The sequence below is a fragment of the Erithacus rubecula genome (genome assembly GCF_903797595.1).
Source record: "Erithacus rubecula genome assembly, chromosome: 1".
In the NCBI taxonomy this organism is placed as follows: domain Eukaryota; kingdom Metazoa; phylum Chordata; class Aves; order Passeriformes; family Muscicapidae; genus Erithacus; species Erithacus rubecula.
The window spans coordinates 56,259,498-56,287,135 of record NC_136658.1 but is presented as its reverse complement, the minus strand read 5'-3'; the positions used below and the strand labels follow the sequence as shown (position 1 = coordinate 56,287,135).

General features: G+C 41.2%; 2 protein-coding genes across 3 annotated transcripts in view; both read right to left on the bottom strand.

Moving 5' to 3' along the window:
* Window positions 1–82: 82 nt before the first annotated feature.
* Window positions 83–17,330, bottom strand: FBXL3 (F-box and leucine rich repeat protein 3). Of its 2 annotated transcripts, XM_079304244.1 has the most exons (5): window positions 17,088–17,330; window positions 12,556–12,919; window positions 10,332–10,454; window positions 7,199–7,370; window positions 83–2,510 (listed from the first exon to the last, which is right to left on the bottom strand). In XM_079304244.1, exons 2-5 carry the CDS (start codon window positions 12,916–12,918, stop codon window positions 1,867–1,869), a joined length of 1,302 nt encoding a protein of 433 aa, XP_079160370.1. In that variant the 5' UTR covers window position 12,919; window positions 17,088–17,330; the 3' UTR covers window positions 83–1,866. The 2 variants fall into 2 exon arrangements, with proteins under 2 accessions (XP_079160370.1, XP_079160371.1); XM_079304245.1 differs by lacking the exon at window positions 10,332–10,454 and having other exon boundaries at window positions 17,088–17,327.
* A 7,950-nt stretch (window positions 17,331–25,280) lies between these two features.
* Window positions 25,281–27,638, bottom strand: part of MYCBP2 (MYC binding protein 2) — a 173,487-nt gene continuing 171,129 nt past the window's right edge. The window contains exons 81-83 of the mRNA XM_079304272.1: window positions 27,174–27,281; window positions 26,819–26,984; window positions 25,281–26,066 (exon numbers count right to left, since the gene is read on the bottom strand). Coding sequence (XP_079160398.1) covers window positions 25,951–26,066; window positions 26,819–26,984; window positions 27,174–27,281 — 390 coding nt within the window. The 3' untranslated portion in view covers window positions 25,281–25,950. The remainder of the gene's footprint in view (window positions 26,067–26,818; window positions 26,985–27,173; window positions 27,282–27,638) is intronic.

Here is a 27,638-nt window from a genome sequence, read left to right as displayed (position 1 = left end):
CCTATTTGCCAGACTACAAGTGTTACTCCACCTTTGTCATACAGGCAGTTCTGAGAGTCGGGTTATAAAAGACACAGAGCTCTTTCACTTTTACGGACTAAATATATTGACACCTTTTGTACAAATAAAAGCAAATTATAGTATTACATTAATTTAACAAATTCTAATACAAAAACCGTGTATTTCATAAAACGCAATTTTTAAATCAAAGCTCTACAGAAACATACAACTCCCCTATAAAGATGTCCAGTCCGCTGAGCATTGTTTGCCCAAAATATAGTTATGAACTTAAATACACTCATAAGTGTATTACACTAAATTATACATTTGGATAAACATGACTGAAATCAGAGATGAAGGAAATCTACTTACTACCAGCAGGGGCTGTACAGCTCAAGTGAGAAGCAGCCACCAGCTAAGCTCAAGCCAGCCTGCGGGGGCAGCTCTGCCTTGCTGAGGGCTGACCACATCTCCCAAACATGCAGCAGTCCGGCCAACACTTCAGCGTTACCATCAGTAACCGAAGAGAAAATAACTGTTGGCAGTAAGAAATGAAGTCACAAGCCACATCCAGATCACAGGCAGTGCCTTGCCTACACCACTTACAAACTAAAAACTTTCTTTAATAAAACTGATTTATCAAATGTTCAAAACAAAATTTTGCCTATTGCTCTACTTCACCAAGTCTACTCCTTTTGGGTTGTTAAATATAATGAAATGACAGAACTAGCTGAATTAAAGGTATACAAAAATTATTATCTATCAAACATCCACTTTATACATAAACATTTCTGAAACAGATTTACAGTATACAGTTAGTTTATACAGCTTAAGCAACTGTTCCAAACATCATTTCTGTCAAACTGAAAGCAGCCAAAAGGTCTAAGGTTTTCTGAAAAGGTTCTTGGTCAACATTCAAATTTTACCTTTCTCACCTCCCACTGCTCACGCCCACGTCATCAGAATAACATTGCTGGGTTCATTTCACAAACCATGCATTATTCCATCTCGCAGTATGCTGCCAAACCGGTTAATGTGCAAGAAAAGCTCATTAACTCCAGTGTGGTTTTAAATACAATGTATCTACATTTTTCCCCAGAATGCTTTCGCTTCCTGAGCTAGACATAAAATACCTTAAAACAGGTTTAGACACAGATCTGAGACCCCATAAGCAAACTACATTAAAATGCATAGAGGGTGGAAAAAACCCCACACCGCTTTTGGTAGCTCACACTACTGGTCATTAGCACTCTAAATACATTTTAGATGGATCTAATAATCTGTTGAATAAGGTGGTAAACTTACTGCTTTAGTTGTCTAAACTTATTATAGTGTATTGCTCTTGCCTTTATGACTTAACAAAATGTGTGCATTTTAAGGGCTACTAAACACTTCTTATAATTGCCATCTTGTCATCGAGGTGACTGGACTCAGAAATGCTACAGTCTGCAACAAAAGCATGCAATTTTGGTGGGGTTTTGTTTGGCTTTTTAAGAACAAATATGATTATGTCCAATACTACTAATCTAAATCAAGGAAAAACAGCACATTAAAACTGGTATTTTGCAAGTACATTTCAATATTTTAAATAATTTTTTTTTTTTATTTTCCAAAAACATTTGAGGTCACTTGTAATGACAAAGAATAAATCTAAAACAGAAAGCTGAATTTTGTTTGGATGAAAACAGGTTTTGGAGCTGTGTTAAGTTCCAAAACAATTTTAGAAAGAAAAAAAATTTTTGAATCAAACCATTAATTAACTTGCAGTAAAATCTATATTATTAAATAAGCTTATACAGGAAATTGCAATATTGTAAGCGTGGGTTTAAGGTGCTACTCCATTCGCCCTGGAGTCTTTTAAGGACTTTACCAAGTGGGCATCATGTCTGGGAACCAGACTCTACCAAGATGCTTTGAAACTTCCCAGTGAATCTGCTCTAAGCTGTATTTCTGATCAGGAATCAAAACTTCCTCCATAATAGAGAGCTGAGACAGGCGACCGCCACACATCTTCACAAACTCAACAAAGGCACTGCAAGAGACTTCACATTCCCCGAGGCCCACGGCCGACAGGTACTTGCACCGCTCGGCGATGCAGATCAGCTCCTCGTCCAGCGGCCGCAATCCATTGGCACACACCACCAGTTCCACCAGCCGCGGGCACGTCAGCCCCACGCGGCCCAGCACGTCCTTGCTGACCGACCGCCCGAAGTACAGGTGAGTGACGGGGATCTCGTAACGAAAGAACGGGTCAAACTCCTCCTCGTACAAGAAAAAGTACATGACTAGGTTCACTTTAGGAGAATGCTTGATGAAAGCGTCCCAGCTGCTCTTCTGAATCGTGTGGAACTGAGTCTGTCCGGGGTTTTCACTGACAACGTCAATGCGCAAGTGTTCTAGCCTGACGTGTTTCTCAGAAGACAGAGCAAGCAGCAGCTCGTCGCTCAGCAGGTGGTAGTTCAGTGCCAGCTCACGCAAGCCGTGGCACTGGTCAGCCACACAAAGGATACCTGCCAGAGGAGAACATTATGCCAGGGGTTACACAGACAAAGGCACTGAACGAGACACGGGAGGGAATTTGTTCATGGGTGTCAGGAGGGTGCTATGGGCTCCCATTTCAGACGTGCAGCCAAGACCTTAAAACCAACCCTACTGGACAACCTGAACGTTAATCTTTTGCACAAGTGGGATCTTGTGACTTCTTTGTACCTACATGTAAAACAGATACACACAATGTGACTACATCTCTATTTTGCTGGGAATCATAAAGAAGTGAACAAATACATAAACAGAAGTGTCAAGTACACAAATAGCATATTCTGACTGTTCTGTCCTGTTGTAAGACCACATATACTCAATCTCATTTTTGTAAAAGGTCCTCACTCATGATAAAAGTATTGTCTTAGCCAGCTCTTGAAGAATTGCTGACAGCTCTGTGGGTGACAAAGCAACTGTGAATGAAATTTGTCATCTGAAGAAAGCAAATGTAAAGCAAAGTAAAATGAATGTCAGATTTTAATTCAATAGAGAGGCTGCTGCTGTCACTAAAGGAAAAGATAAATGCCTAAATTTGGAAAAGCTACAGAAAAAAAAAATAAAAGAGGCAAAACACAAGAAATTTGGAGCAGTGATTTCTGGAACAGCAACTTTCAGACTCTTTAATGACTCAATATAAGCTGCTGCCCACAGAAGACAAAAACATTAAAAAGAGAATCTGGGTCAGTCTAAGGTTTCCACTCATACTATCTGTAGATACAAGCAACGGTATTATACTGGTAACAGTACTGAAAAAAATAAAAAAGCACTAAGAACAGCATACAGTCCTCTGCATTTCATGTGACCCAGAAAACTGCATGAAATGTAGGATACGGCCTTTCCATTAACAGAGGGGATGAGAACATAGCATTTAACGTGGAACTGAAAACCCTGAGCTCAATACACTATAGTTCTGAAGCAACAGGAAGAAATTCAGAAAACAGCAGTTATTTTAAGGTACAGCTATTAAGAGAAGCCTATACTGAGCACAGAAACACTTTCTTTAAAAAAAAAAAAATCACTGCAAAAGCATTGCATGAATCAAAAGGGTTACTATGATCACTATCTAAGGAAATTCAGACATGTTTCTTCAGAAAACCTAGGTCTGTTGAGATATAAAGTGTTTTAGGCAGGTTCAAGATCCACATACATTTTCTCATCCTGACAAAGCTTCTTGTTCTGGCTGCCATCCTTCCACAAATAATCTTTATTAACTTTAGGGGTACATTATGGACCACTGCAATGCAAAAACAGTGGAACAGCTGGAGTTCTACTTACTGTGATTTCTATGGGTCTAGAACTGGATATGCACAGTCTGTCAATGCAATTATGCATCCTACATACAGAGCTGACAATGAATACAGTGTAGACAGCTACTGGAGGGCATGCCTGAAGCCCATGTACTTCCAGAAAATCCCTAGGCACTGCCTATACCTTTGTGTCACTGAGAGGTTAATGGTTCTTCCCTCTCATCTTACTGCAGCGTTCGATCAAAAAAATCCCTGACCCATGTTGTCCCTGATGCAGGCTCACCTGATGCCTGCTCTGCTTCCCAACACCCACTCCAAGAGAAGCAGCCCTCCTATCCCCGTGCCACAGCAGAAACACCACCTTTACAGGAACACTTTCCATTCTATGTTCCAACAGGTAGTATTTCAGAGCAGAAACAACAAAAAGAAGAAACTTCAGATAAGCTCACAAAGATTAGAAATACATCACTGCCTTTGTTTCTCCAGCCCAAATTCAAACATGCCTTTTTATCTCTGTACAGTAACTTAGAGCAATTCACTGTTTGATATCAATCTTTTTCCTTCATCTCTACAGTACTGGAATCTCTCTTGCTCTACTTTCATTACTCTTATCTATTCTTCACTAAAAGGTTTCTTGAGAACTGACCTAGTAATGAAAATTCCTCCCTCCTCCATCTGAAGACATTTTAACTGCATCTGTAAGTAATTTAGTTTTGCAACTCATAGTCCTTTTGGTTCAATAGTCTTTCCACATTTATAGCAGCCTGCTAATTATAATATTCCCATTACAACAACAAAAAAAAAAAAAAATCCAGGTCACATTTTCCTTCAAGAGTCTCATTTTTACAGCCTGCCTACTCCTGAAGCCAACTATCCACATACCAGCTTCTTACTTTTGTTCCACTTAGTGGAACATCCCTGAACATCAAAGGTGTGCAGTCACTTCCTTCCCCAGCTGGATAGGGGAAAGAGAATACAATTAAAAACTCAAGGGTGAAGATAAGGGTGACAGGGAAAGATCACTCACCAATTACCACCACGGGTAAAAGGGACTCAACTTGGGAAAATCAATTTATTATCAATTTAATCCGAGTAGGGTAATGAGAAATAAAACTGAATCTTAACACACCTTCCTCTCACTCCTTTGTTCTTCCCAGGCTTAACTTCCTCATGATTTTCTCTACCTCCTTCCCTCCCAGCAGCACAGGGGGACAGGGGATGGAGGGGCTGTAGTTAGTTCTTCAGATATTGTCTCTGCCTCTCCTTTCTCCTAAGGGGTAAACTCCTCACACTCCTTCCCAGCTCTAATATGGAATCCCCCACAAACTTCTCCAGTGGGAATCCTTCTCAGACCACAGTTCTTTCCAACTGCTCCAGCATAGGTCTCTTCCATGGCATGCAGTCCTTCAGGAACAGACTTCAGTGTTCCCCACACGGTCAATTCCCATCAAATGTGCTGCAGGTGTGGGCTTCTCTCTCAACATATGCTTCCAAGAGACTCTTCCAGCATAGGCTTCCCACACGGTCACAGCTTCCCTCAGACATCCACAGCTCCTCCACACAGGGGCACAGCTGCCTCACCATAATTTGCACCATGGGCTGCAGGGGAATCTCAGTTCTGGCACCTGAATCAGCTCCTGACCCTCCTTCTTCACTGACTTGGTGTCTGCAGAGTTGTTTCTCACATGTATTCTCACTCCTATCTCCAGCTGCAATTGCTCTCCTCCAATATCTTTTCCCCCCTTCTTAACCCTTCCAGTTATCCTGTAGGCACTACCATTGTCACTGATGGGCTTGGCCTTGGCTCTCTTGGACATGAGGAAGCTTCTGGCAGTTGTCACAGAAGCCACTCCAGTAGCCCCCTCACTGCCCTACAAAACAGTGCCATGCAAACCCAGTGCATCCATTTTTTCTCCATCTCAAGGCACACCCATACCTGAATTAAGCAATTAAATCCTCCTACTGTTTGCTTAGCACTCCCTGGTTTTGTTAGTAATGCATCTTACCCCAATCTATTCATGCTCCATGAAGGAAAATAGCAGTTGTGCTCCTTAAACAGGCACAACCATTTCTTACCCATTGTTCCTTCTATTTGCAACCAAGATACATCAATCAGAACACACCCACGTCCCCTCCCAAATTATCAAGTGTATGATGTTCCAATGAAGCCTTCTAGCAAGGATTATCCACAAACTAGCCAAGTCTGCTACAGCTGACAAGTTACTCTTCAATCCAAGTCCAAGGAAATTGCTCTCTGCCTAGCTACAAATTACTGCTGAATCCTTCTCCTCTTAACAGACAGGCTCTTGCACTTCTCAGACACAAGGATTCTCAAAAAACAATTTTAAGTTGGAAAAGCCAGTCCCTTAAGCTAATTTAAACAACCCCCATTTATGATTAGAAAGTTTTGGAGGAGGCAAAATGCAGTTAATTCTGTGAACACTTTGCTGGACCAGGCTACTGCAAAACATCACTCCCACATTTTCAGGACTTCTTTATACAAAGCCAAATAGAAGGTTTTGTCTGAGAGCTACATCTTTAAAAGGTATTAACTTTGTTTTGTTTGTTATCACTACAATAACACCCTCTGCAACAGAACTGCTCTCCCCTTTTGGGAATCCTGCTGGTGAATGTGACAGATAATAAATCCAGCATTTACAGATGCAATATATTTGCATGGAGAAAGTTATGGTGTCATCCTCATCCTCAGAAGAGAAATCACACTAAGCTGCCAGCATTTCATTTGCAATTCCTCTTTTCAGTGGAAAACTCTAAGTGTTAAGATGATGGGCTGTGCATAACTCTTAAACCTGCTGTGCATTGTGGAAGTCTACCACAAATGTTAGTTCTGTGAACTTTAACAACCCTGAGTGATTTCATTCTGGTATGAGCTGGCTTCATTGTTACAGGCACACTTTGAGAGTGTCAGAGAAGTACACCTGGTGACAGTAGAAGTTTTGCACAGCTCAGTCTCATCTCCCCTTTTTGATGCTGTCTGCAATTATTCTCCAGCAATGACATTCTTTCAGAATGACTAAATCAGCATCTTCCTAACCCATGGCATGGCAACAGTAAAACCCACACAAAATATAGGAAAGAAACTCATATTCCAAAAAAACTTAATTGCATTGAAATACTTTGTCATTGCACAAATAATGCATGTTAAATTTTATATATTCTCATTAAGTTCCACATGAGGTTAACTATTTGCCCACAACAGCCATGCACTATTTTAGTATTATCCCAGTAGCCACTGTGAAGTGGTAGGACAGATGGATTGACCACCACCTGAAAGTACTTTATTCAGGGACAGTTGCTGTTAACCCTACCCCTATTTTTCAGGCAAAATTTAATGCATGCATTAAAAAATTCCAAACAAGCTAACACCTGTTAGTAGCTCCACAGTAGCTTACCTGCTGGAGAAACATGAGGACAACTGCTCATTTTCAACAGTTTGAGTGTGTCGCTGTTGTTAGCCACCAAAACCTTGAGAGATGGATCATCTACTGGTGTGTCATCAATCTTCAGTGAAGAGAGAGATTTAGAGTTCACAAACACCACTGTCAGTGCAGAAATAAAGTGAGACTGAAAAAAAAAAAAAAAAGGTTTAAATGAAACAGAAATATCTGAAAAAAATCTCGATGGTTTTACACTACACACAGCAGTCCTAGCTTTTACTTCTTGACAGAATTTGTTGAAAAAGTATTCTTTTGATATTGCATAATTTAAAAATAACACAGAAACTTTCATTTTTAGTAGAGGAAGTGTAATAATTTTTTGCTATCAGTTTATGAATGGGGCAAATCAGAATGTGTAACATTAGATGCTCATCAAGAACCTGACCCTGGTAAATTCTCTGCACAAATTTAGATGTACAGAAATACCACAAGCAAAGGGAAAGCCTAGAAGATCTAATTTTGAGAGATTTTTTTAAATGCCCTTTGAGCAAAGGAGGCAAGTCACACTCTAAAAGAAGCATCTTCTAGAAGAGGAATTCCTGCATGGCAAGTTGTGCTGCATTGGTGAGATGCAAACAGTCAAGAGGGTTTGTATCCAAAGCCAAATGACTGTACTGCCTGCCTACCACCCACACTTGAGTATTCAGGGTTTGGATGGATTTCTTGGAAAGCTAACTGGAGTGGTCCAAACAGAGCCAAGGAGCAGGAAAGCAATTAATTACTGGATGAGCAGTCTACATAAGATAGGACAAGTGCTCAGCATTTTTGCATAACCACTGAAACTTTTCATTTAAGACAGAGCCCTGGGAACCTGAACTTGAGAAACACAGACTAAGGAGTAGATACAGCAGTGATTGTAGAAACCACTGGTGGTATTAAGTGAATAGATGGTTCATCTTCATGATTTCTTACAAAACTGACCAAAAAGAAGACTTGAAAAAAGTATTTTCTTCATGTGCTACATTAAGTAGCTTAAAAAAAATTATGTGCTACTTGGATTTCAAGCCTGTTTCACTCTCAGCCACAGGCACATATCCTGAATTACAATTACATGAGAGAAGGTGTGGCAACAATATTTATTCATTCTTAGATGATAAATTTGTAATTTTTGATAAAACTGCCACACAATTTAGATTTAGAATAGGACTTAATTGCTTTCATATTTACACAAACTTTCAAAGTCATTCATGTAAATGGAAACAAGAAGTTCAACTCAGAATCTTTAAGCACTTAGGATTTAGGGACCACTCCAAGTATCCTGACAGTATGCTACTCATATATGTTATGTCCAGAAGATGTTTTCATATTATTTCAACTCTATATTATGAGAGTTAGTACTGTGGTTTTATTCTCTCTATTTAGAAAAAGAGAAAGGCAAAGAAAGTTAACCACCCTTATAAAAGTAGGTAACTTGAACCTTCCAGTTTGAAGAGCTAATGGGAAACAGGCAATATCCCAACATGTAAAAGCTAGTCTATTCAGTATTGTCACATCTGTAGTCTGTAGTATGATTCTTTAAAAGATTCTACTCACCTGGAGTGTACTTCATGAAAAGAAAGGCAACACAAGTCTAAATGAGTTACAGATATTTGCCACATGTCAGGTCACTTGACAACAAAAGAGCACTGATGAAGATAATGCCAAGTAGTTCAGACTTCCTATACAGTCTGATAAAAAATCTCCACCATCCCAAAAAAAAACCCCAAACCACAGTAAAGTATTAACAATTTTCCAAATTAATTCATCTTTGTCTCCTTCTCATCTAATGGACCTGTCACTAACAGACAAGAATTCAGTCATGGCCAAATTCAGTTCTTTAGTTTCACTACTTGTCCCTTATGCCAGTGACAAAACTACTGAAGTTGTAAACACCAAAAGGCAAATTATCCTTAGTGCTAATTTTGGCTTATTTTGAATCTTTTTTTTTTTTTTTTAAGGCTAAATGTGAACTTATTGAAAGCAAAAAAAAAAGGAAGCCTGTCCTTTATAAGCCTCAAAGCTGAGTAAGAACATAGAATTCACAATCACAAGTAATTACTCAGCAAGCTGAACATGACCCTAATATATCCCTCCAGCAAGAGAACTAAAGTAGCAAGAGCTGAAAGCACAAAGTATTTTTAACACACTGCGGATTGTTTTCACTACATTCAGGTTTTCTTATCACACCTCAAAGAACATCAGAAAAGGAAAAAAAAATCAGAGCAAAACTAGTTAAATATCTGAAAAGCCTCTTTGAAAACCATGGATTAAAATTACTTATTTGAGAGAGCTACATGATGTGGCAGTGACCACTGCAAGAATAATAACCCATCTGTAGTTAGCCTTACCTGTAGCCTACTTCCTTTCCCAAGGCTGTCTCTAGTTCCTCCTTGTCCTTACTGCCATCACCAGCCATGACATCACTGGGATCTAGCTAATAGTCAATTCATATCTGGCCTTTCACAACCACTCCCCTCCTCCTTAGCAATAGTACACTTCCACCTGACTAGCAGGAATGCTTCTCTAGAAGCACATGTAAGAGATTTGTTGCCTTCCAGATTAAATGACTTTAACAATATCTGATTTTTGGTAATCATGCAAGGTAAAAATCTTCTGAAAAATTCAGAAATACAGGGCACTCCACCAAAGATGCTGATGCTTGACTGCATGACATGAAGCCCTACAAATTATGATCCTATTTCTTTCTGAAGAGATTGTGCAAGCCCTATGGCAAGTCCACATGGATAAACTACCACTCATTCGACTGTAATTGTCTCCTGAACAAACCCCACAATACAATCACACAGACCTGAACTGTCTAGCCTCTTCATTTGCACCATGCAGCTCAACACTACACTGAGGTCGACAGACAGGAGGACTTGAAAGAACAAGGTCAGGCCAACATTCTCACATGATTCAGAGACTGAATGGAACTTTATATATCCATCACTGTACATATCAGCTCCTCCCTTTATCAGAGACCAGACCACTAATAAACTTTTCCTTATTGAAGATTCTTATTCCTACAAAAGAATTTTTCATGAAGTTACAGAAGTTCTGTATGAAACACTGCAATACTTTGCAATAGAAAATATGCATAATAAAATACCTTTGGTAAATCCATGAAGCTTGGCCGGGCAGTTGAAATTAGCCCAAGTGTTTTCAGAGAGCAATTCACAAGCTGTGACAAAATATCACAAGCTGCTTCTGCAGATTCCTTGCTACTGTCCACCTTAAAACAAAATGAATTTCGTGTTCAGAAAGCACTGCAAATACACTCTTTAACTTTTTTTTTTTACTTTACCTTCTGAAATGCGATGTAAAAAAAACCCCTCATCATGAATCCATCAATGTTATACTTTATTCCCCAAAAAACATGAACCAAAAATCCAAGACTATTTGCTATAAATTTACTACTCTTCTAAACACTTTGGTAAAATATAGCATTGTGAGAGATCAGCTGAACAGTTTGTTCCAAGATACTCATTCCACATTAAATAACAAGCAAGCGGAGGGTTCACTGCCTATTCAAATTCTTCTTTACATTTATCCTTACCAAAATCCAAGAATTCTATAAATCCTTTATGATGTGCAAAAGCCACTTCTTTTTACAGTCACTCAGTTCATAGAATTGAGCTGCTGGAGAGTTAAGTGCATTGGCATATGAACCTGGATGACTGGCCCTTCACCGTTAAAACCACAACAGATACAATGGAAACTCAAAAAAAAAAAAAAAAAACAAACCCAAACCAAGCAAACCAACACAAACCCCAAAACCTTCATTATGCAGGTTGCTACCCAACCAAACCACTCAGTATGTCTCCAGTGGATCTCCCCTGACACTCGTGTGCTTTCTGAATAACCCCTTATGTACAGCAGCCACGACAGCTTTACAAACCTACAGAACAGCATACAGCCTGATCACAGGGTCAAGTTTAACCCCACCATAAGCCATGCTACCTTGACAGCAACAGATTAAGTCCAATGAACGTTCATTTTCTGCTCAAGAGCAAGCTGAAAAACCCTGATTTTCAACAATATCATCTTTCTTTGCCTACAGAAAACAACCCTCTTGTTTTCAGCCTTTACAGAGGAATGGTGAGCATTATGCCCACTTCCTTGTGTATTTATTCTGCAGCACTGAGGACAACTGAAGCAACACGTGAAAGAAATTATGGATCACTCTATGAGCAAAGGGCATCCGAAATTCTTTGGGTGTAAAGCAACACAGACAGGAGATAAGACACTGGGAGGTCACTCCACTACAGCCCCAGGTTTTCTTCATCTGGATGCTGATAAAAGCCCTGCAAACCTTGTGGTAACAGTTTGGACCCACTATTGCAAGCAAGCAGTAGCAATACATGTGATCAGGCAGAGGTGACTCAGCTATTCACATGCTGATGATTCCAGCATTAGAACTCCCTGATCTCAGAAACAAGCATGCTGAACTTGCTGTAGGACACATTTCCTTCCCAAATTTCTCACATAGCTGATGTATATGCAGCCATGAGATTCACAGCCTTCCAAAACACACTGGTATGTAAGCCCACATTAAAGGTTTTCATCTGCTGAAAATAATTCCACGGTGTGAACAAAACCAATTCTCATCAAACGATATTTCTCAGCCAGGCACGATCAGTACATGCAAATCAGTACATCCTACACAAATTCCACATACTTCTTCAGTGCCCTGAAAACACAGTTGTGCTGCGTACAGAAAATCCCATACAATTTAATATTAAAACTGCTAATTGATGACTAGTAGAACTGAAGTCGCTCTCTGTGCATTAGATGATTTCTAACCATGAATATTAGAGCCAAGTACCTACAGGATGTGAAATGGGGAAATGCTCAATTTATGCATCCTGGCTGATCTTAATTCAGAGGCAGTAACGCACACATGTAGTTGTATCAAAACTATTTCTGTCCACTTCATGAAGCAGAATTTAAGCAGCTAAACTGCTACAAAAATACCTCAAAAAACAAAAAAATCCCCAAACTAACCAAAAAATGCACAACCCCCCCCCCCCAAACAAACCAATAAAGGACCCACAAAAACAAACCGCCAAACAAACCACACCAACCAAAAAAATTCCCGTCTAATAGAAATAAGACAATGAAAAGGTATGTTCAGTACTGTTATTCCAAGTTTTGGTTCTGAAAATATACCCAAATAAATTAATTGGGAGGTAACTTCCTTGTCTACGTGTCCATTTAGAGAATACATTTCCTCTGTATATTAAGCTCGAAAACAAGGCCACTTACCACACTGACAGCTGCCCTATTCCTTTTAGGATAAAAGTAACTTTTAAAAAGCCTACAAAATACACTACCTTGAAGCTAACATATTGCAGGTGGTTGGAATGCCTCTTTATTATCTGCTTGATTAGTTCGGGGTGCGTAGTCCTCAGGTTGGATGTGGCTGGTTGATTCAGTTCAAACTCAAAGCACCTCCAGAGATCAGGCATATGGAACACCTGGTTCCAGCTCCTGCACACCTGGGATGCATGAGCACGATCCAGAAGTGGCAAGTACTGGAACACCTGCAGGATAATGTCTTGGAGCAGGTTTGCCCAGTCAGGACTCTGCACAAGTGTGGTTTTCTTTTCTACAACCTTGTGTCTCTTGGATGCCTTCTCAGTTGTGTCTTCAGATGAACTGCTGTTGGCCTCATTAGTTTTCCTTCCTCGTTTCATTCTATAGAATAACAACAACAACAAAAAAATCTATTTATTTTGTAAATGTAAAAGAGCTGAGAACAGTATTAATAGAAAACTGTGGAGGCGAAAAAGGACATTTTATGCAGTAACACCTTGGCAGAGTTTTTTTTCATGCCATTTATAAAGGAAAAACAATCACCAAGTAACAAACCGAAGAGGCAGTCCAGAAATAACCCCATCATCTAAACTGATATCTTTAATATTACTTCTTTAATCATTAACAGTGCCAACCCATTTATAACAGTCACTCTCCTTTCAGTGTTTCATTTGTGTGTTTTGAGAACACTTTGAACCTAATTTGTTTTACTGTGTTGTTGATTATTACTCTACTGCTCTACTAATGGAAGGACAATCTTCGAAACAATTCTTTGAACACCAACATAAATATTGCTGCCCCGATCCTATTTATTAGGAACAACACTTGGAACTATGGAGATAAAAATCAGGCAAGGAAGTAAAAAATTACTGTATGCATGCTTGCAGACACTGCATATTGCAGATGTTGTATCAGACCAAATAATTTTCTCAGAAAGGAAGAATATTTTCTTTTTAAATTTATTTATTTAAAACACATTAATTTAATAGGCCTCTGTTTTAAATCAGCATCCTTGAAAATATATTTCATCAAGTTCATTGGTGTGTTTTCATTTTTCCAACTTACTAGTAAGTAGGGATTACTGAAGATTTCTAGTAAAAGTCTGGAAGTTTCAACCCACAAAAAAACTTAGAGAAGGGGCAGAAAAATTTCTTCAAAACTGTATTAAATTCAGCCTAGGGCTTATATTACATTATTAGAGAGAAAAAAAACCCTTCATGTATGTGAAATAAATGTAGGGCTCACTGGGTTTTAATCCAGAGGTGCTCTTTTGTACATGCCACCTTACAACTAAACTTGGCATCTGACCATTTATTTTTAAAAGCCTCAGTGTGATGCACATCATGTCCTAAAGGGCTCTGCTACCTCCTACTCAGCTACAATGTGCTCAATTTCAGTCTCTGAGGAGCTGAGAGAATCTGGGGGCAGGGTGAGCCTGACACAAAAGGAACCCCTAGCCTCTCGGATTTCTAGAAGATAAACAAGGACTTCATACACAGCAGAATCATCCTCTTTAACATTCAAGTACAATTACATGTCTCGAATTATCATATGCCCAGTCCTTCTGGGATCTGAAAAATTAAGTTTCCCTGCTATGTAATGTAACAAAGTCTGTAAATACTCCTTAAAACAAAATGTCAGCTAAAAATTATTCTGTTCATACTCCAGTGCATCACAGACTATTTTCTCAAAGCCAGCACCTCCCTATCTTTAAAAGGTTTTAATCCTAGCTACTCGTATGTCAGAAGCAAGCCAGCACTTAAGGTCTAAAGCCACTCATAAGGTGATGGAGACAAACCTGAACATACAAAAGTCACAAAAGACTGATGAAGGAAATTTGTCTCAACTTTTCTCAACTCCTATTTTTACTCCTAGCACATTTGGAGGCAAGCAGAGGATGAAAACAGTACTGGGCAAAAATCTGTACTTGCTTCCTGAGAACTGTTTTCCATGATTCAGTTCCCGTCTATGGGACTATGCAGAACACAATTCCTGTGCTGGAACAAGCTTTCTGCCAGAGACACAGTTCTGCTGCTGAGCCACTTCTCCACTGAAGAAAAGCAAGAGAACTGAACAGTGACTCAGAACCATCTGCAACTAAAAAAAATATATAAAGGAATTGGATTTTGCAACCATGAAAATTGAATTCAACTTAAAATTAATCAAGAATTAAATGGCAAATCCACTGCAAGCCTGTTGTGTTTCTAGTAGAGATAATAACTCGGCATAGTACAAGAACAGTATTTATAATAAGCTAGTCTGAAATGCAACATTAGTGTAAGCTTTAGGCTAAACAGATATTCCAAACAACTAGGTTACAACCAGCATTCACCACAGGCAAGCTATGAACTTGCCAAATTCAGACTTGCCTGTTTGATGCCTGTGTCTTTCCAAAGCCATCGGTAGAAAGCTACACAAGGTACTGTTAGATGGGGCTCTCCAAGTCTTCCTTTACAGAGATCCTGCCTCATCCTTTTGCTAGCAAGGTAGAAAATCTACATAAATGTTCCAGCCAGGTAGGCTACTTTTATTACTGCATTAAGAGAGGATTTGGGGTGTTTTTCCCCCTTTTTTGTCTCATTTTCAGAGAAGACCAGGAGGGAGCTGCCACTAACAAAACTGTATTCATTTTTCTTCTGGAAAAAAGACTTCTGGGATGTCCTGACAGGAGTTGACCAGGTCATCAGCAGCATTCAATGTGCATCTCTGAACTGACTGGGAGGAGCTCTAAGTAGTTAATATATGCTGGTCACAGACCAAAACCCACTCATGGAAGTTGTGGGATACTGCCCCACATTTTTATAAACAGACAACTTAAAAAAAACCAAACAAACAAACCCACAAAAAAAAAAAAAAACCAAACAAAAACCCACAACAAAAAAAAACCCCACAGCTATCACTAGAGATAACTAGACATATACTGATGATGATTTCTTCTTCCAAGAAAATAAGTTACATGTTCTAAATGCCACAACTTAAAGCAAGGGATGGGGAAAAATCACACCTTTCCAGACAACTCCTTCTTGTTACTGACATCTTGTAATTAAAAGAAGATTAAGTATAACCTTTCAAAAATATTCCCTTGGCAAACTTTTTCCAAACAGGAAAAAAATACCTAAGCTCAAGACTAAAAAAATATTATTTTAAGAACTGCGTGACTGTCTCAGTCATCTAATTTTTAACCAATTTGTTCATCTAATTTTTGGTTTCTCATTTCAGAACTCGAAGTATCAGAACAGTTTATTTTTTTAAATGTAACTTCACGTGCCAACAATAAAACAAATACAAAATTTAAAGAATGTATATTTGCCTGCAGAAGTTTACAGAGCTATCTGAAAATATATTTATTTTAAAAAGGCCACTTAAGAGAGCAAGCTTTTCTGGATATTCAACATAAGAACAGGCAAACGCGATTAGAAGTTGTTTACTCTGCTTTACATATACAGTAATTTAAAGATCTCTGACCATTTGAAATCCAATGCCAACTTTTCAACAAGGAAGACATGGATGCAAAATTCCATGCTAGCAAATTACTGTATGAGTAAAACCTATTTTTCAAGGGACGATTGCTTATCACTTCTTAGCAATGCATGAACCATCGATCTCACTTTTAACTCTTTCTGGCATGCTCAGGACACACACATACCACTGTTTTTCAAACTGCTGCTATAACCAACTTTGCTTTAAAAGCCAAGATCTTGGCAGAAAGGGGGAAAAAAACACCAAAAAAACCAACCAAACAAAAACACCCAAGTCTACTGGGGCAGAGAGATGGGTGAAAGCCGGGTGCCTGACTCCTTACGATTTTCCAAGTAAATTTCTCCACCTATTAAGGACTTGTTTCTGAACTCCGCACCTGGGCGCAACCCACGCTATCTTGTTTGCAATAGTCATGTCCAACCCTAATCACACAGTTCAGTCACCCAGCAGCGGGAGGAGGAGGAGGAGGAGCAAAGCACGTGCTTAACATTGTTTTTATTGCCGAGTAAGGTGCAGCCAGAACACAACGGCAGTTAAAAAAAAAAAAAAAAAACCCAACAAAACAACCACCCCAAAAAAAACCAACCACCCAACCCACAACCAAAACCAAACAAAACAAACCGTGCCGAGCTGTTTGCACCCGACAGATAAGCTTTCCCAAGAGCCTGCCCAGCCGAGCTTGCTGTGCCGCACCCCCGCACAAAGGCTGCTTTTCTAGGAACACCAGCAATGAGCTAAAGGGGAGCACGGGCTGACAGAGGGGGAGACCCGGGCACAAACCCAACTCCTCCCTGCCGCAAGCAACCCGCTCCGCTGGACACAGCGAAGGTTTCACGGTTTATTATCGCTATCACGGGAAGGCTGCGAGGCAGCGCCCCCAAACACTTCAGACTAGGATTTAAGGACCGCTCGCTACTCCCGCAGAACGCTGCCCTCAGGGTCGGCTCCTTCCGGCCCAGCCCCAGCCCGGGGCTCCGGCAGGCCCCGAGCCCCGCCGCTCGGAGCCCGCTCCTGGGCCCGGGACCCTGCGGATGGTTCCCTGCGCCGCCGCCCCTTCGCGCCCCATCACCTGGCGGCTCCCTGCTGCGCTTCGCATTAACCGGGGCTCGGGCCGCGCTGGCGCCTCCGCTCCGGCCACATCAGCTCTCTCCGCCGAAGCCGACCCCAGCGCCGCCTCCTCCGCCCGGTCGGTCCCGTCCCGCCCGCGTCGCCGCTTCGCTCGTTCCCTGCCTCGCTCTCTGTTTACTTCCAGCGGCGGAAGCGATGCGGACCAGCCAAAATGGCGGCGGGCGGGGAGGCGACGGCCCCGCCCTCCCCTCAGCGCACCCGCCCGCGGCGCCGCCGAGCGAGGGGCGGCGGCGGCTCCTCCTCCCGCCGCGCTGCGCCACGGATCGGTGCTGGGCGCCGCCTGCCTCGGCAGCGGGGAGCAGGCAAGCGGGAAAAGTCCTTCGAGGTCGTCGAGTCCAACCTATGATCGAACACCCCCGTGTCAGCTACACCACGGCACTCAGCGCCGCCTCAGTGCTGCATCCAGTCTCTCCTTAAATGCCTCCAGGAATGGTGACTCCACCACCTCCCTGGGCGGCCCGTTCCAATGCTCGGTCACCCTTTCTGTGAAGAAATTTCTCCTAACGTCCATCCTTAACCTCCCCTGGCACAGTTTGTGACTATGTCACTTGCACAGTCACTGGTTACCTGGGAGAAGAGGCCGACCTCAACCTGGCGACAGCCTCCTTTCAGGAGTTGTAGAAAGTGCCAAGGTCACCCCCGATCCTCCCTTTTCTCCAGGCTGAACACCCCCAGCTCCCTCGGCTGCTCCTCACAGAACTTGTGCTCCAGACCCTCCCCCAGCTCCATTGCCCTTCTCTGGACACACCCCAATGTCCTTCTTGCAGTGAGGGGCCCAAACTGAGCACAGCACTCAAGGTGTGTGTCACCAGTGCCGAGTTCAGGGGCACAATCACTGCCTGGTCCTGCTGGCCACACTGCTGCTGATACAGGCCAGGATGCCACTGGCCTTCTGGCCACCCTGAATATTACCAGCAATGGAGCTGGATCTTCATCTCCAGTACCGCCAGGTGATTTTCTGTGATTTGAAAACCCCACCTGGGGCTGGCCTTAGGAAGAGATGTAACTGGGAAAGCAAACCATCAACACATTCTGGGGCTGGCAGGCACTGGGAATTCTGTGCTTGGAATTTTGCCAGGCAGAGAAGACAAAGTGAGGTGTGACATTTCCTTGTCATCACGTGTCCTTTGCACACGTGGAATGCTCCAGTACACCTCATTTTTTCAGCCCTGTATGTGTCCAAACCCTTTACAGTTGTCAAGATTCACAAACCTTAATTATTCATTTATTGCATGCGATAGTAAAGAAATTACTGCTCAAATTGTTGTAATCTCAATTCCTGTCATTATGTTTCTTGGAAACTGCACTTATGATCTGGTGCTTGCCCCAGTCTTTAAACAGCTTTTGAGCGTTCTTCAGTGGTCACTCAAATGTCACTATCCCTAAGATCTATAAGAAGCAGGAGGGAAGACTTGTCCAGAAACAGGATTGTTGTTCAGTGAGAAACTTTTTTTTTTTTTCAGTTTCTGTGAGAAAATAGTATCTTTTTCTCCATTTCAGAATGTCTTGAGCTTTTTACTAAAGCTCAGCCATTAAAGTTCTATGCATATTTACGAATCTACATCCAGTCTTCAGCTTTTCAGGAAATGCAACAAAAATCTGGAAATGAGAGTTGAGCTATCTCCTCACCTGGAGAAGATTAATGAGTATTTTAGCCTTGTAATAGCAAATATGTGACTGTATAATTTGCTCAGTTATATGAGACAGCTACATAAACCTTGAGATATGTTTATGAATTAAGCCAATACTGTCAAGAAACATGCAATAACTGTTTTGCCATCCCCATCTGGAAATGTTCCATGTCTTCCATTCTCACTGCTTAGGAATTCCCTTTTCAGCCTTTGAGTTCCAGTTCAGAGCTGGTTTCTAATGGTGGGAAGATAACAGCCCACAGTTACGGTTTCTAGTAAAGACAAGTCATATTTGCAAGTATGTAACTTGAAAACTGCTGGAGATGCTGGAGGCAAAGTCAGACTGACTGCAAAGGTTGCAACTAGACCTGGGCCCAGTCTGTGGGGAAAAGGATCTATTTTTTATCAACAAATACACAGCAAGCAGCTGCTGCTTCTCCTGGTCACCTCTCTTACTTTTAAAGCAGCATTACATGCATTATGATGTGATGTAACTCAGCCATGTCATATGAAGCCAGTAAAAAAATATTTTCATCAAGATTTATGTTCTGATCAAATTCTGGTGTCTGAAAAAAAAAATTAAGAAAGGAAGAAACATCTTTTGACCAAAACAAATATTTTCTGAGTTTGTGTAGAAGTCTTGGGAGATGTAACAGCTGCAATTTTATAATTTTTAAGATAACATTACTTTAAAACCCTTACTTGCATTATCCGAGTTTCACGGTATTGACTTACTGGGAGGGACTTCTTACAGTGCCGAGCAGTTACAATTTGCTGCCTTATCTTTGGAGTAAATAAAGTTTGGCTCACTGCCTGTGCCCTTTTTTGCTTTGTTGTAACCGCCTGTGTGAGTTTAAGGCATCCTTTTGTGCGGGCAGGAGAGGAGAGCAAGTGCAGAAAGAACTCCCAGCATCACACTGTTTATAAAATCAGCAAGGAAGTCGGCTGCAGCTCTGTCCGTGGGGCCAAACCAGGCCCTGGCCATGGTGCAGAGCACCGACAAAAATGTCTGTTGTGTCTATGGGCAAAGCACAAGAACGGGCAGTTTATCAGAGCTGAAGGAAAGGAAACCTGTGGGCAGCTGTGGTGTGGGCTCCCGGTGACCCCCCAGGGCTGGCTCTGGTTTAGCTGGCAGGCAAAGGCCTGCAGAGCTCTTGGACTCAGCTAGCTGGCACTGAGATAGGTGGCAGCAGGTTAAGAAAGGGCCAAGCAGCAAAGGTTCAAAGAACATCCACACCTCTGGGCTGGTCTGTGTTGTTGCCAGCTGTGGTGGGGCACTTTGGAGCTTTAGTCAGTAACTTGGACACCTCTATCAGGTGTGTCTGCATTCAGTATCTCTCTGCCTTACTAATCATTTAACTAACAGCAGATGGGTTTTTGAGTAAGGAATTTTTTTTTTTTTTTTTTTTTTGTGCTTTCAGTAGTAACAGAAAAAGGCCAGGGCCTGTGCTGAGCCCTGCTTTGCAAAAATGAGACTATTGAGGAGACTGCATTGTAACTTTTTTTATTTTTCCAAAAGAGAAGCTCTCTGAAGTTTCAGTTTCTCTGGTGGGAGAGTCACTCACTCATAGCAGAGATGTGAAGCAGCCCTCACTGCCACCATTTGAAGATGAGGAGTAGCCCACAGACGTAAAAGGCAGTGTCACAGGGGATCTCACCTCCTCAGGCTGAGGTTGTACAGAACACCTCATTTCAGCTGGCAGACTGCCTGCCCGATGAAGCCATGGCACCTTTTCAAATGCCAGGCTTGATTGTAAATGCTGGACGTATGAGCACTGAAAGTCTCCTGTGCTGACTTTGTGGCCATATTCAAGTAGCTCTGAAGCATTGCTGAAGCAAGCAGCGGTGCTCCACCCTGATAAGCCTGGCTTGCATTTGGCTGGGATAAGAATGCAGAGGGGAAAATCACAGAAGCAGTTGGAAGAGAGTTAAGTAACCATAGCAGACCAGATCCAGCTATGATGAAAGTATGTCAGGCTTGCAGGGCATAAGTAGACTACTCTGATTTAATGAAAAGAGAAGCTCTGAAAAATATGGAGAATATTTTGTCATGAGTAGTGGCTGAACGACCTAGTCTAGAATGTCTGTGACAATCTTAATTCTCAGCAGATTGTGCTGAAAAAGAAAAAACAGAGGAAAACTGAACCTGTTCTTTGTCAATGCCAAAAGAAGTGAATGTTTTTCATTCAGTAATAGATATCATTGAGGAAACTTCCTGGTTTTATTTCCTTAATATGTCTACACAGAAAGTTTTTCTGTGGTGAGGAATTTTCTCATACTCTTAGAAGGTGGTATTGTGGATTGGTAAAATAAGTATATTCTATCCATCCATCACAAGCAAGATCTTACAGAACAGGAGCTGTAACTCATTTCTTTTTTTAAATAGTAGCTGCAAATAAAATGGTCTTTAAACCAGTGGGCCTCAATTTAAGGTGTCATGGCCACAGAAAAATAAAAAGATAAAACTAAGGATAAGCAACAGCAAGATACAGTGTTGCCTGCAATAGGCTGATTACCTGATGTTGCTCATGGTTCAGTAGAAGCTGGAGGTAATTATTTTAAAAGGTTCCTCACTGTGTAAATATTGTTTCTGTCTCTAGAGGCTCTAGTAATTCTTTCCAGATGAACGGTTGCTTCATGGGTTAAAACTGTTGTACCACTCTAGTTAGTTAGGAAATAGAGTAAAAACTGCTGTTTGCTGGACCCCTCTGATAGGGGAGCAGCTAGGGCTGCTGTGCAAACAGGCAGAGTGGGCTGAGCTGTGCCCAGCAGCACAGACAGCACCTCATCTTTGCCATGGTGTGATCCATGGACAGGATAATGCTGCTGGAAAATGCAGTGCCAGCTCATTGACAGGTTGGTCTGACATCATCCTGGCAGAAGAATTCTTTGCAAGAATTTTCTCTGTGCTTTGTGTGGCTCCTGGCAGATCAGTTCAGCTGACTCTGCCAGTGGGTGAGGAGTTAGTATGATTAGCAAGCCAGTGTGGTAAAAATTCCCAAACATACTTATGGCTAAGAGGGGGCTGGAATTTGTATTAGGATTGGCCTTGGTACTAAGGAATGGAAGGAGGGTACCTGATGTGTGATGTGAAATGTGTCCTGCAGGGACACCCTAAAGCTGTTTTTCAAACATGACTTGTTTCTAAATCTTGTATCCTAGCACTAAAGGCAAACATCAGAAGTTATTCACCAATTCCTTGAATGTATGAGTGTTGGATGAACAGATCAAAAATCCTGCCAGTGGTGAGCTATTCATGGAAAATGTCAAATCCAGTCAGCAGTAAGGCACTTGGGGTATGCCAAAATGTAGGATTTGCTTGGTGGGAGGCACATCCATCAGGAGGGAAATAAAGATTTATGAACCCAGGCCATTCCACAACCCACTAGGAGTATGGCAAAACCCAAAGATGTAGAAATAGAGACAACAAACTTATGAGTAACAACTGGAATGTTATTGCTGAAATTCTCTTTGTATTGCAGAAAAGGGAAACAGAGATAGAGGCAAACCCATCTTAACGTACATTGGTCCATTAGAGCAAAACCTGTGGGAAGTTGTGTTTACCCTGCAGCTTAGATCATCCCATTGTAATTACTGCTCCGTGACAGAGTCCACTGATACAACCTGCCCTCAGGCAAATGCTTTTAAAAAGCTGCTGTTCAGGCACCCCAGACAAGTTTCTCAGTCTCCTTTTTAGGAATTGGCATTAGGATGGTGAGTTACTGCTAGTAGATCATACCCCATTCACACCAAAACACCTGAATCTCTAACTTACAGTAATGTGACACTGCTGCCCATAATGGCTGTTCTGGCAGAGAATGTGGCAGAGGTGAGACCTAGGAAAAGGGCTGGGTAGAGTGGGAATGCTCTCCAGGGCAGCTGGGTGAGCAGAAAAATTAAACTGTGCAGACGAGGATGTAAACATAGTCACATTCAGGAAAGGAGTTTTACTGAATGGACAGACAGGGAAGTGGAAATACTAGATTAGCTAAGACCTAACATGGGCTGAGGATACTTGAATCACCTGGGATGCAGAAATGAGTGGGAGTACAAAAGTAATGCCACGGATGGCAGTGGCAAAGGGCACTGTGTGTGCTACACAGTGGATGACCCAAAGCACTGCCTCAAGTTCCCATCCAAGGTTTCAGTATCCAAATCCCCTTTCAGGTGCAGAAAAAGAAACTTGGTACATCTAAAGGCATGGTAATTCAATGAGCAGCCCACAGCCTACATGAAATATTGAGGCAAGAGCAGAGAGTATTTCCTGAATCCCAAGAGACTGCAAAGGTGGGTATTACCTGAGAATACTCTGGACCAGCAGGCAGGAGACATCTTTGGGTGATTATCAATGACTCACAGTCCCTGTTGCATTTGGCTGCTGTGTAATCAGTGTGTTGTTCTGCATTTGGCTGCATCTCTGTAGGAATACTTGGTGAGGAGCCAGATCCTGTGATGCTTGGCAGCACAAGCTCACTACCAGACCCCATCAGTGAGAGTAGGGGTTGTGACAGCACAGTCCTTCCAGCTTGGGCTGAGGGACAAGGCATCTGCCCCACCACCACTGCACTCTGGCAACTGCAGTGCGTGGCATGGCTTAAGGAGAGGGCTGTGGAAAAGCCCTGCAAAGTTTGAGTTCTATCCTGAATGACTGGGTGGGCCTGAAGCTCCCTAGCTAAGCCTCTGTCTAGGTGAAACACGAGGCTAATATGATGGAATTAGCAAAACCTGTTTTATAAGGACCAAGCTTACTTGGCCCTGATGGTGACGTTAATTAGCTGTATCTTATTAACTTTTACTGTTCACATTGTGTTCAGTGGGTGGATACACCCATAGAAGTTTAAGCTATTTTTAAAGTAATGATCCAAGTGTGAGCATTGAGGCCTCGCCTTGGCCAGCAGCTGAGTTTGGTATAAATTAGCTGAATGTGGTGGGCTGTGGCAAACAGGGTGGTGCTAAAAAGAACTATTTCCATTGCGTGGGCTGTGGATCAACAGCTGACAGAAAAACATGTGAGACTGCTGGAAAGGCATACAGCAATCTTATTGTGGACTGATCTGATTAGTGGCCTGTGCTGGCATCTGCTATAATCACCGTCAGAGATCGGCGTGGGGGGATGTGGTGACGTGAGTGAATGTCTGAGACATTGTGAGCGCAGCGCGTCCAAGGTTCAACCATTACGTGAGAGCTCAGCTCGGTGCACAAGCCTGATGCTCACACGTGACCATGCTGCCTCCCTGGAGTGTGACAGGGGATGGGCAGTGGTGTGTGACACAATCATTTCCACAGTACTGCCTATCCCCCACTCGAACAGTGTCATGTCCTTTCCATACCATAACCTCAACTTCCTAAATCAATACTCATATTAATCTAAAGTAAAAGAGAAGGCTGAAAAATTAAAAAATGAAAATGGGTCAGACACCCGGTATAGGAACAATCACTTCCCTGGTTCTGCTGGTTACACTATTTTTGACACAGCCAGGGGCCATTGGCTTTCTCATCCACCTGGGCACGCTGCTGGCTCATATTCAGTTGCTGTTGACCCCCAGGTCCTTTGCTGCTGGGCAACTTCCCAGCCTTTCCCCCAGTCTGTAGTCTGCTAAGGGCTTTTGTGTCCCAAGTGCAGGATCCAGCACTCAGCCTTGTTGAACCTCACACAATTGGCCTCGGCCCACTCAGCCTGTCCAGATCCCTCTGCAGAGCTACAGTGAGTAAGATCAATTGTACTTCACAGGTGTGTGAACTATTTCAAAGTGCAGAAACATATGCTAGGTGAACCTGTTTTAGCAGGGAGGTTGAACAACATGATCTCCAAAAGTCTCTTCCAATGCCAACCTTTGATTCTGTGATTACAGATGTCTGAAGTTGTCTGAAGGCAAGATGGATCCCATGGTTCCAGTTTGATCAAAGTTGTCTGGTGTGGGTGCCATCTACCCATATTTTAAATGTAAAAGTCAGCAACACAGTTTTCATCAGCTTCAAGATGTAAATGTTAGAAAGGAAGCTGAATACATATATGAAAAAAACCAAGTTAAAATTTTATAGAAAGAAGTTTTTACTTGAAGTTGTATTTTGCATTCATTATGCAGGTGTAGAGGACTTAGGAGTCTTATGAAATGAACATTTTAAAATTCAAAAAGATGTTTATCCTAGAAGTGGGAATGATTAGAAGTCTTCAGTAAAATAAAACTACTCCAAAATAAATTAAAATGCAGTCTTCTTTTGTGGTTTAAAATACTGTTGGTAATTGAAATGGAAATAGAATTCTTTGTATGAATGCTAGCACAGTTACCCAACTTCTATGTTGAGAAATGGAGCAGTGCTTTTTATGTATGAAGTACTTCCGTAAGCAAAAACTTTCCCAAAGTTTACCCAAAAAACTTTCTTGCTTTTCAAGAGTCTGCTGAAATAATTAAAGGATACCTCTATTCTTCCCCTACCCCCCACTCTGTTTTAAAAGTGATCCTGAAAATGGAGGCTTACACATTTGTTAGACTTTCACTGTATAAAAATGTACAGTGGCTTTATTGACATGTACATTCCAATATGTTTACAGCTGCAAGATATGAGGCACACTCAGTATTGCACTTCATTAAAATTTCAGGCTCAAACATAACCCAGAAGTTTAAATGAAACTGCTGTTGTAATTTAATATTTCTTATACAGGACAAACATTGATACCTTTATATACAGTGTGATACTTGTTACATTTATGCCTTCCTAACACATTTTTTTATAACAGTCTAGGAAATAAACCAGAATATTCCTCTTTCCCATCCCCACTTGTGATGCGTTACAATTGTACAAGATTACAAAAAGTCAGTATACAATAATCAATATTTTTTTCTTTCTCCTGAAAGCCAGCATCATTCATAGTCCACAGACACACAGATCCTTTAATAACAATTGTTTATTTGTAAATGTCCAATGTTTCCTAGCCGATGACTGTAATGGCCACATGCAAACACCTCACAAATTTTGATGTCTCGGTTCAAAAAATGTCAATATCTCACAGCAAGAATTATGTACATGGTATTTGGCATCCTTCTTGCACTGTAAATTGTTCCTTTTACCTGGGTTATGGAATGGTCCCATCCTCATCCCAGCTGGACATTGTTTTCAGGACACTTGAGGGATGAGGGCACCTGTTTTGCTCTGGTTAAAAAAAATGCTAGTCTAAAAAGTGTGTGCATTTCTGCAAACCCCACAACCCAGAGCAAATTCTTCACCAGTGGGTGGATGGACAACATGAAGTGGACATTCTGTTCCTTCAAGTTGTTTACCTTTGGGACCTACAGTGAATTTAAGGATGAGGGAAAAAAAAGAATAAATTAATGCTTGCAGACAATGTAAACAAACATATATTACATTTCCTCAAAAAAACCCCAAATTAAGTGAAGGTAATACATCTTATTCAAATGATGAATTGGTATTTTAAGAGAAAAGATCAAACTGCCATGTAACTGAAATCAATCAAATTCAAATTAAAAAAGGCAAGATGCTTATAAATCAGTTGCTTAGGGAAGCTTTATCTCATTAATATTGTGGAATAAATCCACATAAGCTAAGAGAAAAATTGATAATAATGAACAAGAGTTACACTCTGCAGTAAAGAATTTTAAGATTATAGGAGACATTGGAATTTATTTACTTATTTTATGTAAATATCTTAACAAAATGATCGCACTTTTTACCCCAAATCATTTACTAACATGAAATCAATGCACAACACATTAACTTAGTAACTAAGACATTGGGGTAACAGTTTTGCAGAAAATGGCTACCTACAGATACATCACTCAATAACATGTTAGTTTTATCAATGTACAATTTTACACATCATTCTACATCTGGAGTCTAACCTGGTATAGGGGAAATTAAAATGTCTTTCCTCTATCAAAGTTGCTAATGTTGAAATGATCAGTGCAATGACATTGCCAGAAAACAAAACAAAAAAAAAATCACCAAGAAGAGCTAATATCAATTAGAACTTGTTACTTATTGCAGAATTAAGTGTGGTAAATTTTCTTTATTAAAGTCCTACCTGCAGGACAGTGTGGGAGCTCTTCTTTAGGGATGCTTGTCATTCTTTGGAAATCATCATGGCAAGCATTGCAAAAATGTGTTGTCCCAAAACAGAAGAAAACAGCAACTGAACAGCAGTAGCGGCATTTGTATTCTAAGAAATCTGTACCGTGTTTGGGACACATCTGAACAAAGGAAAGCAACCATTAGTCAATGAAGTAGCCATGCTCTAACAATCTCAACAACTCACTTCTACATTCTGGAGAATATATTAATAGTATACAATATTGTACAATACATGTGAATTATTGTACAGCCCAAGTACTCAGAGTTTCAGAATGAAATAAAAACATTAATAGAAGTTATTTACTCACCTGAGCCCTTGAAACATCAGAGCATGCACCACAAATAAGTTCTCTTGGATCATAGTCATCTCCTTGTCCAGCCTCAGCATCACAACGAGCTTCACCACCAAAATATGCCTTAATTGCATACAGAAATGATTGGTTGTTAATCCAGAGACAATTATTGTGTTAACTATTCTTTTCAGTTTAACCAATTCTATTTGTAAGTGGAATATGATAAATGACTGCATTTTCAAGTTCAAAAAGTGGACTCCACTATTCTGATCTCTTTCAACTCTGTCCATAGGTGTGTGGTTTTGAGGCACTCAGACAATGTCCCTCAGTCTCAGGATGAATAAGACCAAAAACTGAAACATCCCCTGCTGTATGCATGCAACTGCAAGGCTTCTGGAACAGTATTTGGATGCTCTATGAACTCTGAGTCAGAATTAAGTAGTAGCTTGAGGTGAAAAGGTACTGGAGGAAGCAGGTACT

Excerpts from the sequence above, each read along its gene's own strand:
- FBXL3 (XM_079304244.1), bottom strand. The coding sequence starts at position 12,918 with ATGAAACGAGGAAGGAAAACTAATGAGGCCAACAGCAGTTCATCTGAA. Across the intron at positions 10,455-12,555 it reads TGCAATATGTTAGCTTCAAG|GTGGACAGTAGCAAGGAATC; the intron begins GTAGTGTATTTT and ends TTTTGTTTTAAG. Across the intron at positions 2,511-7,198 it reads TCCTCATGTTTCTCCAGCAG|GTATCCTTTGTGTGGCTGAC; the intron begins GTAAGCTACTGT and ends CTCCTCTGGCAG.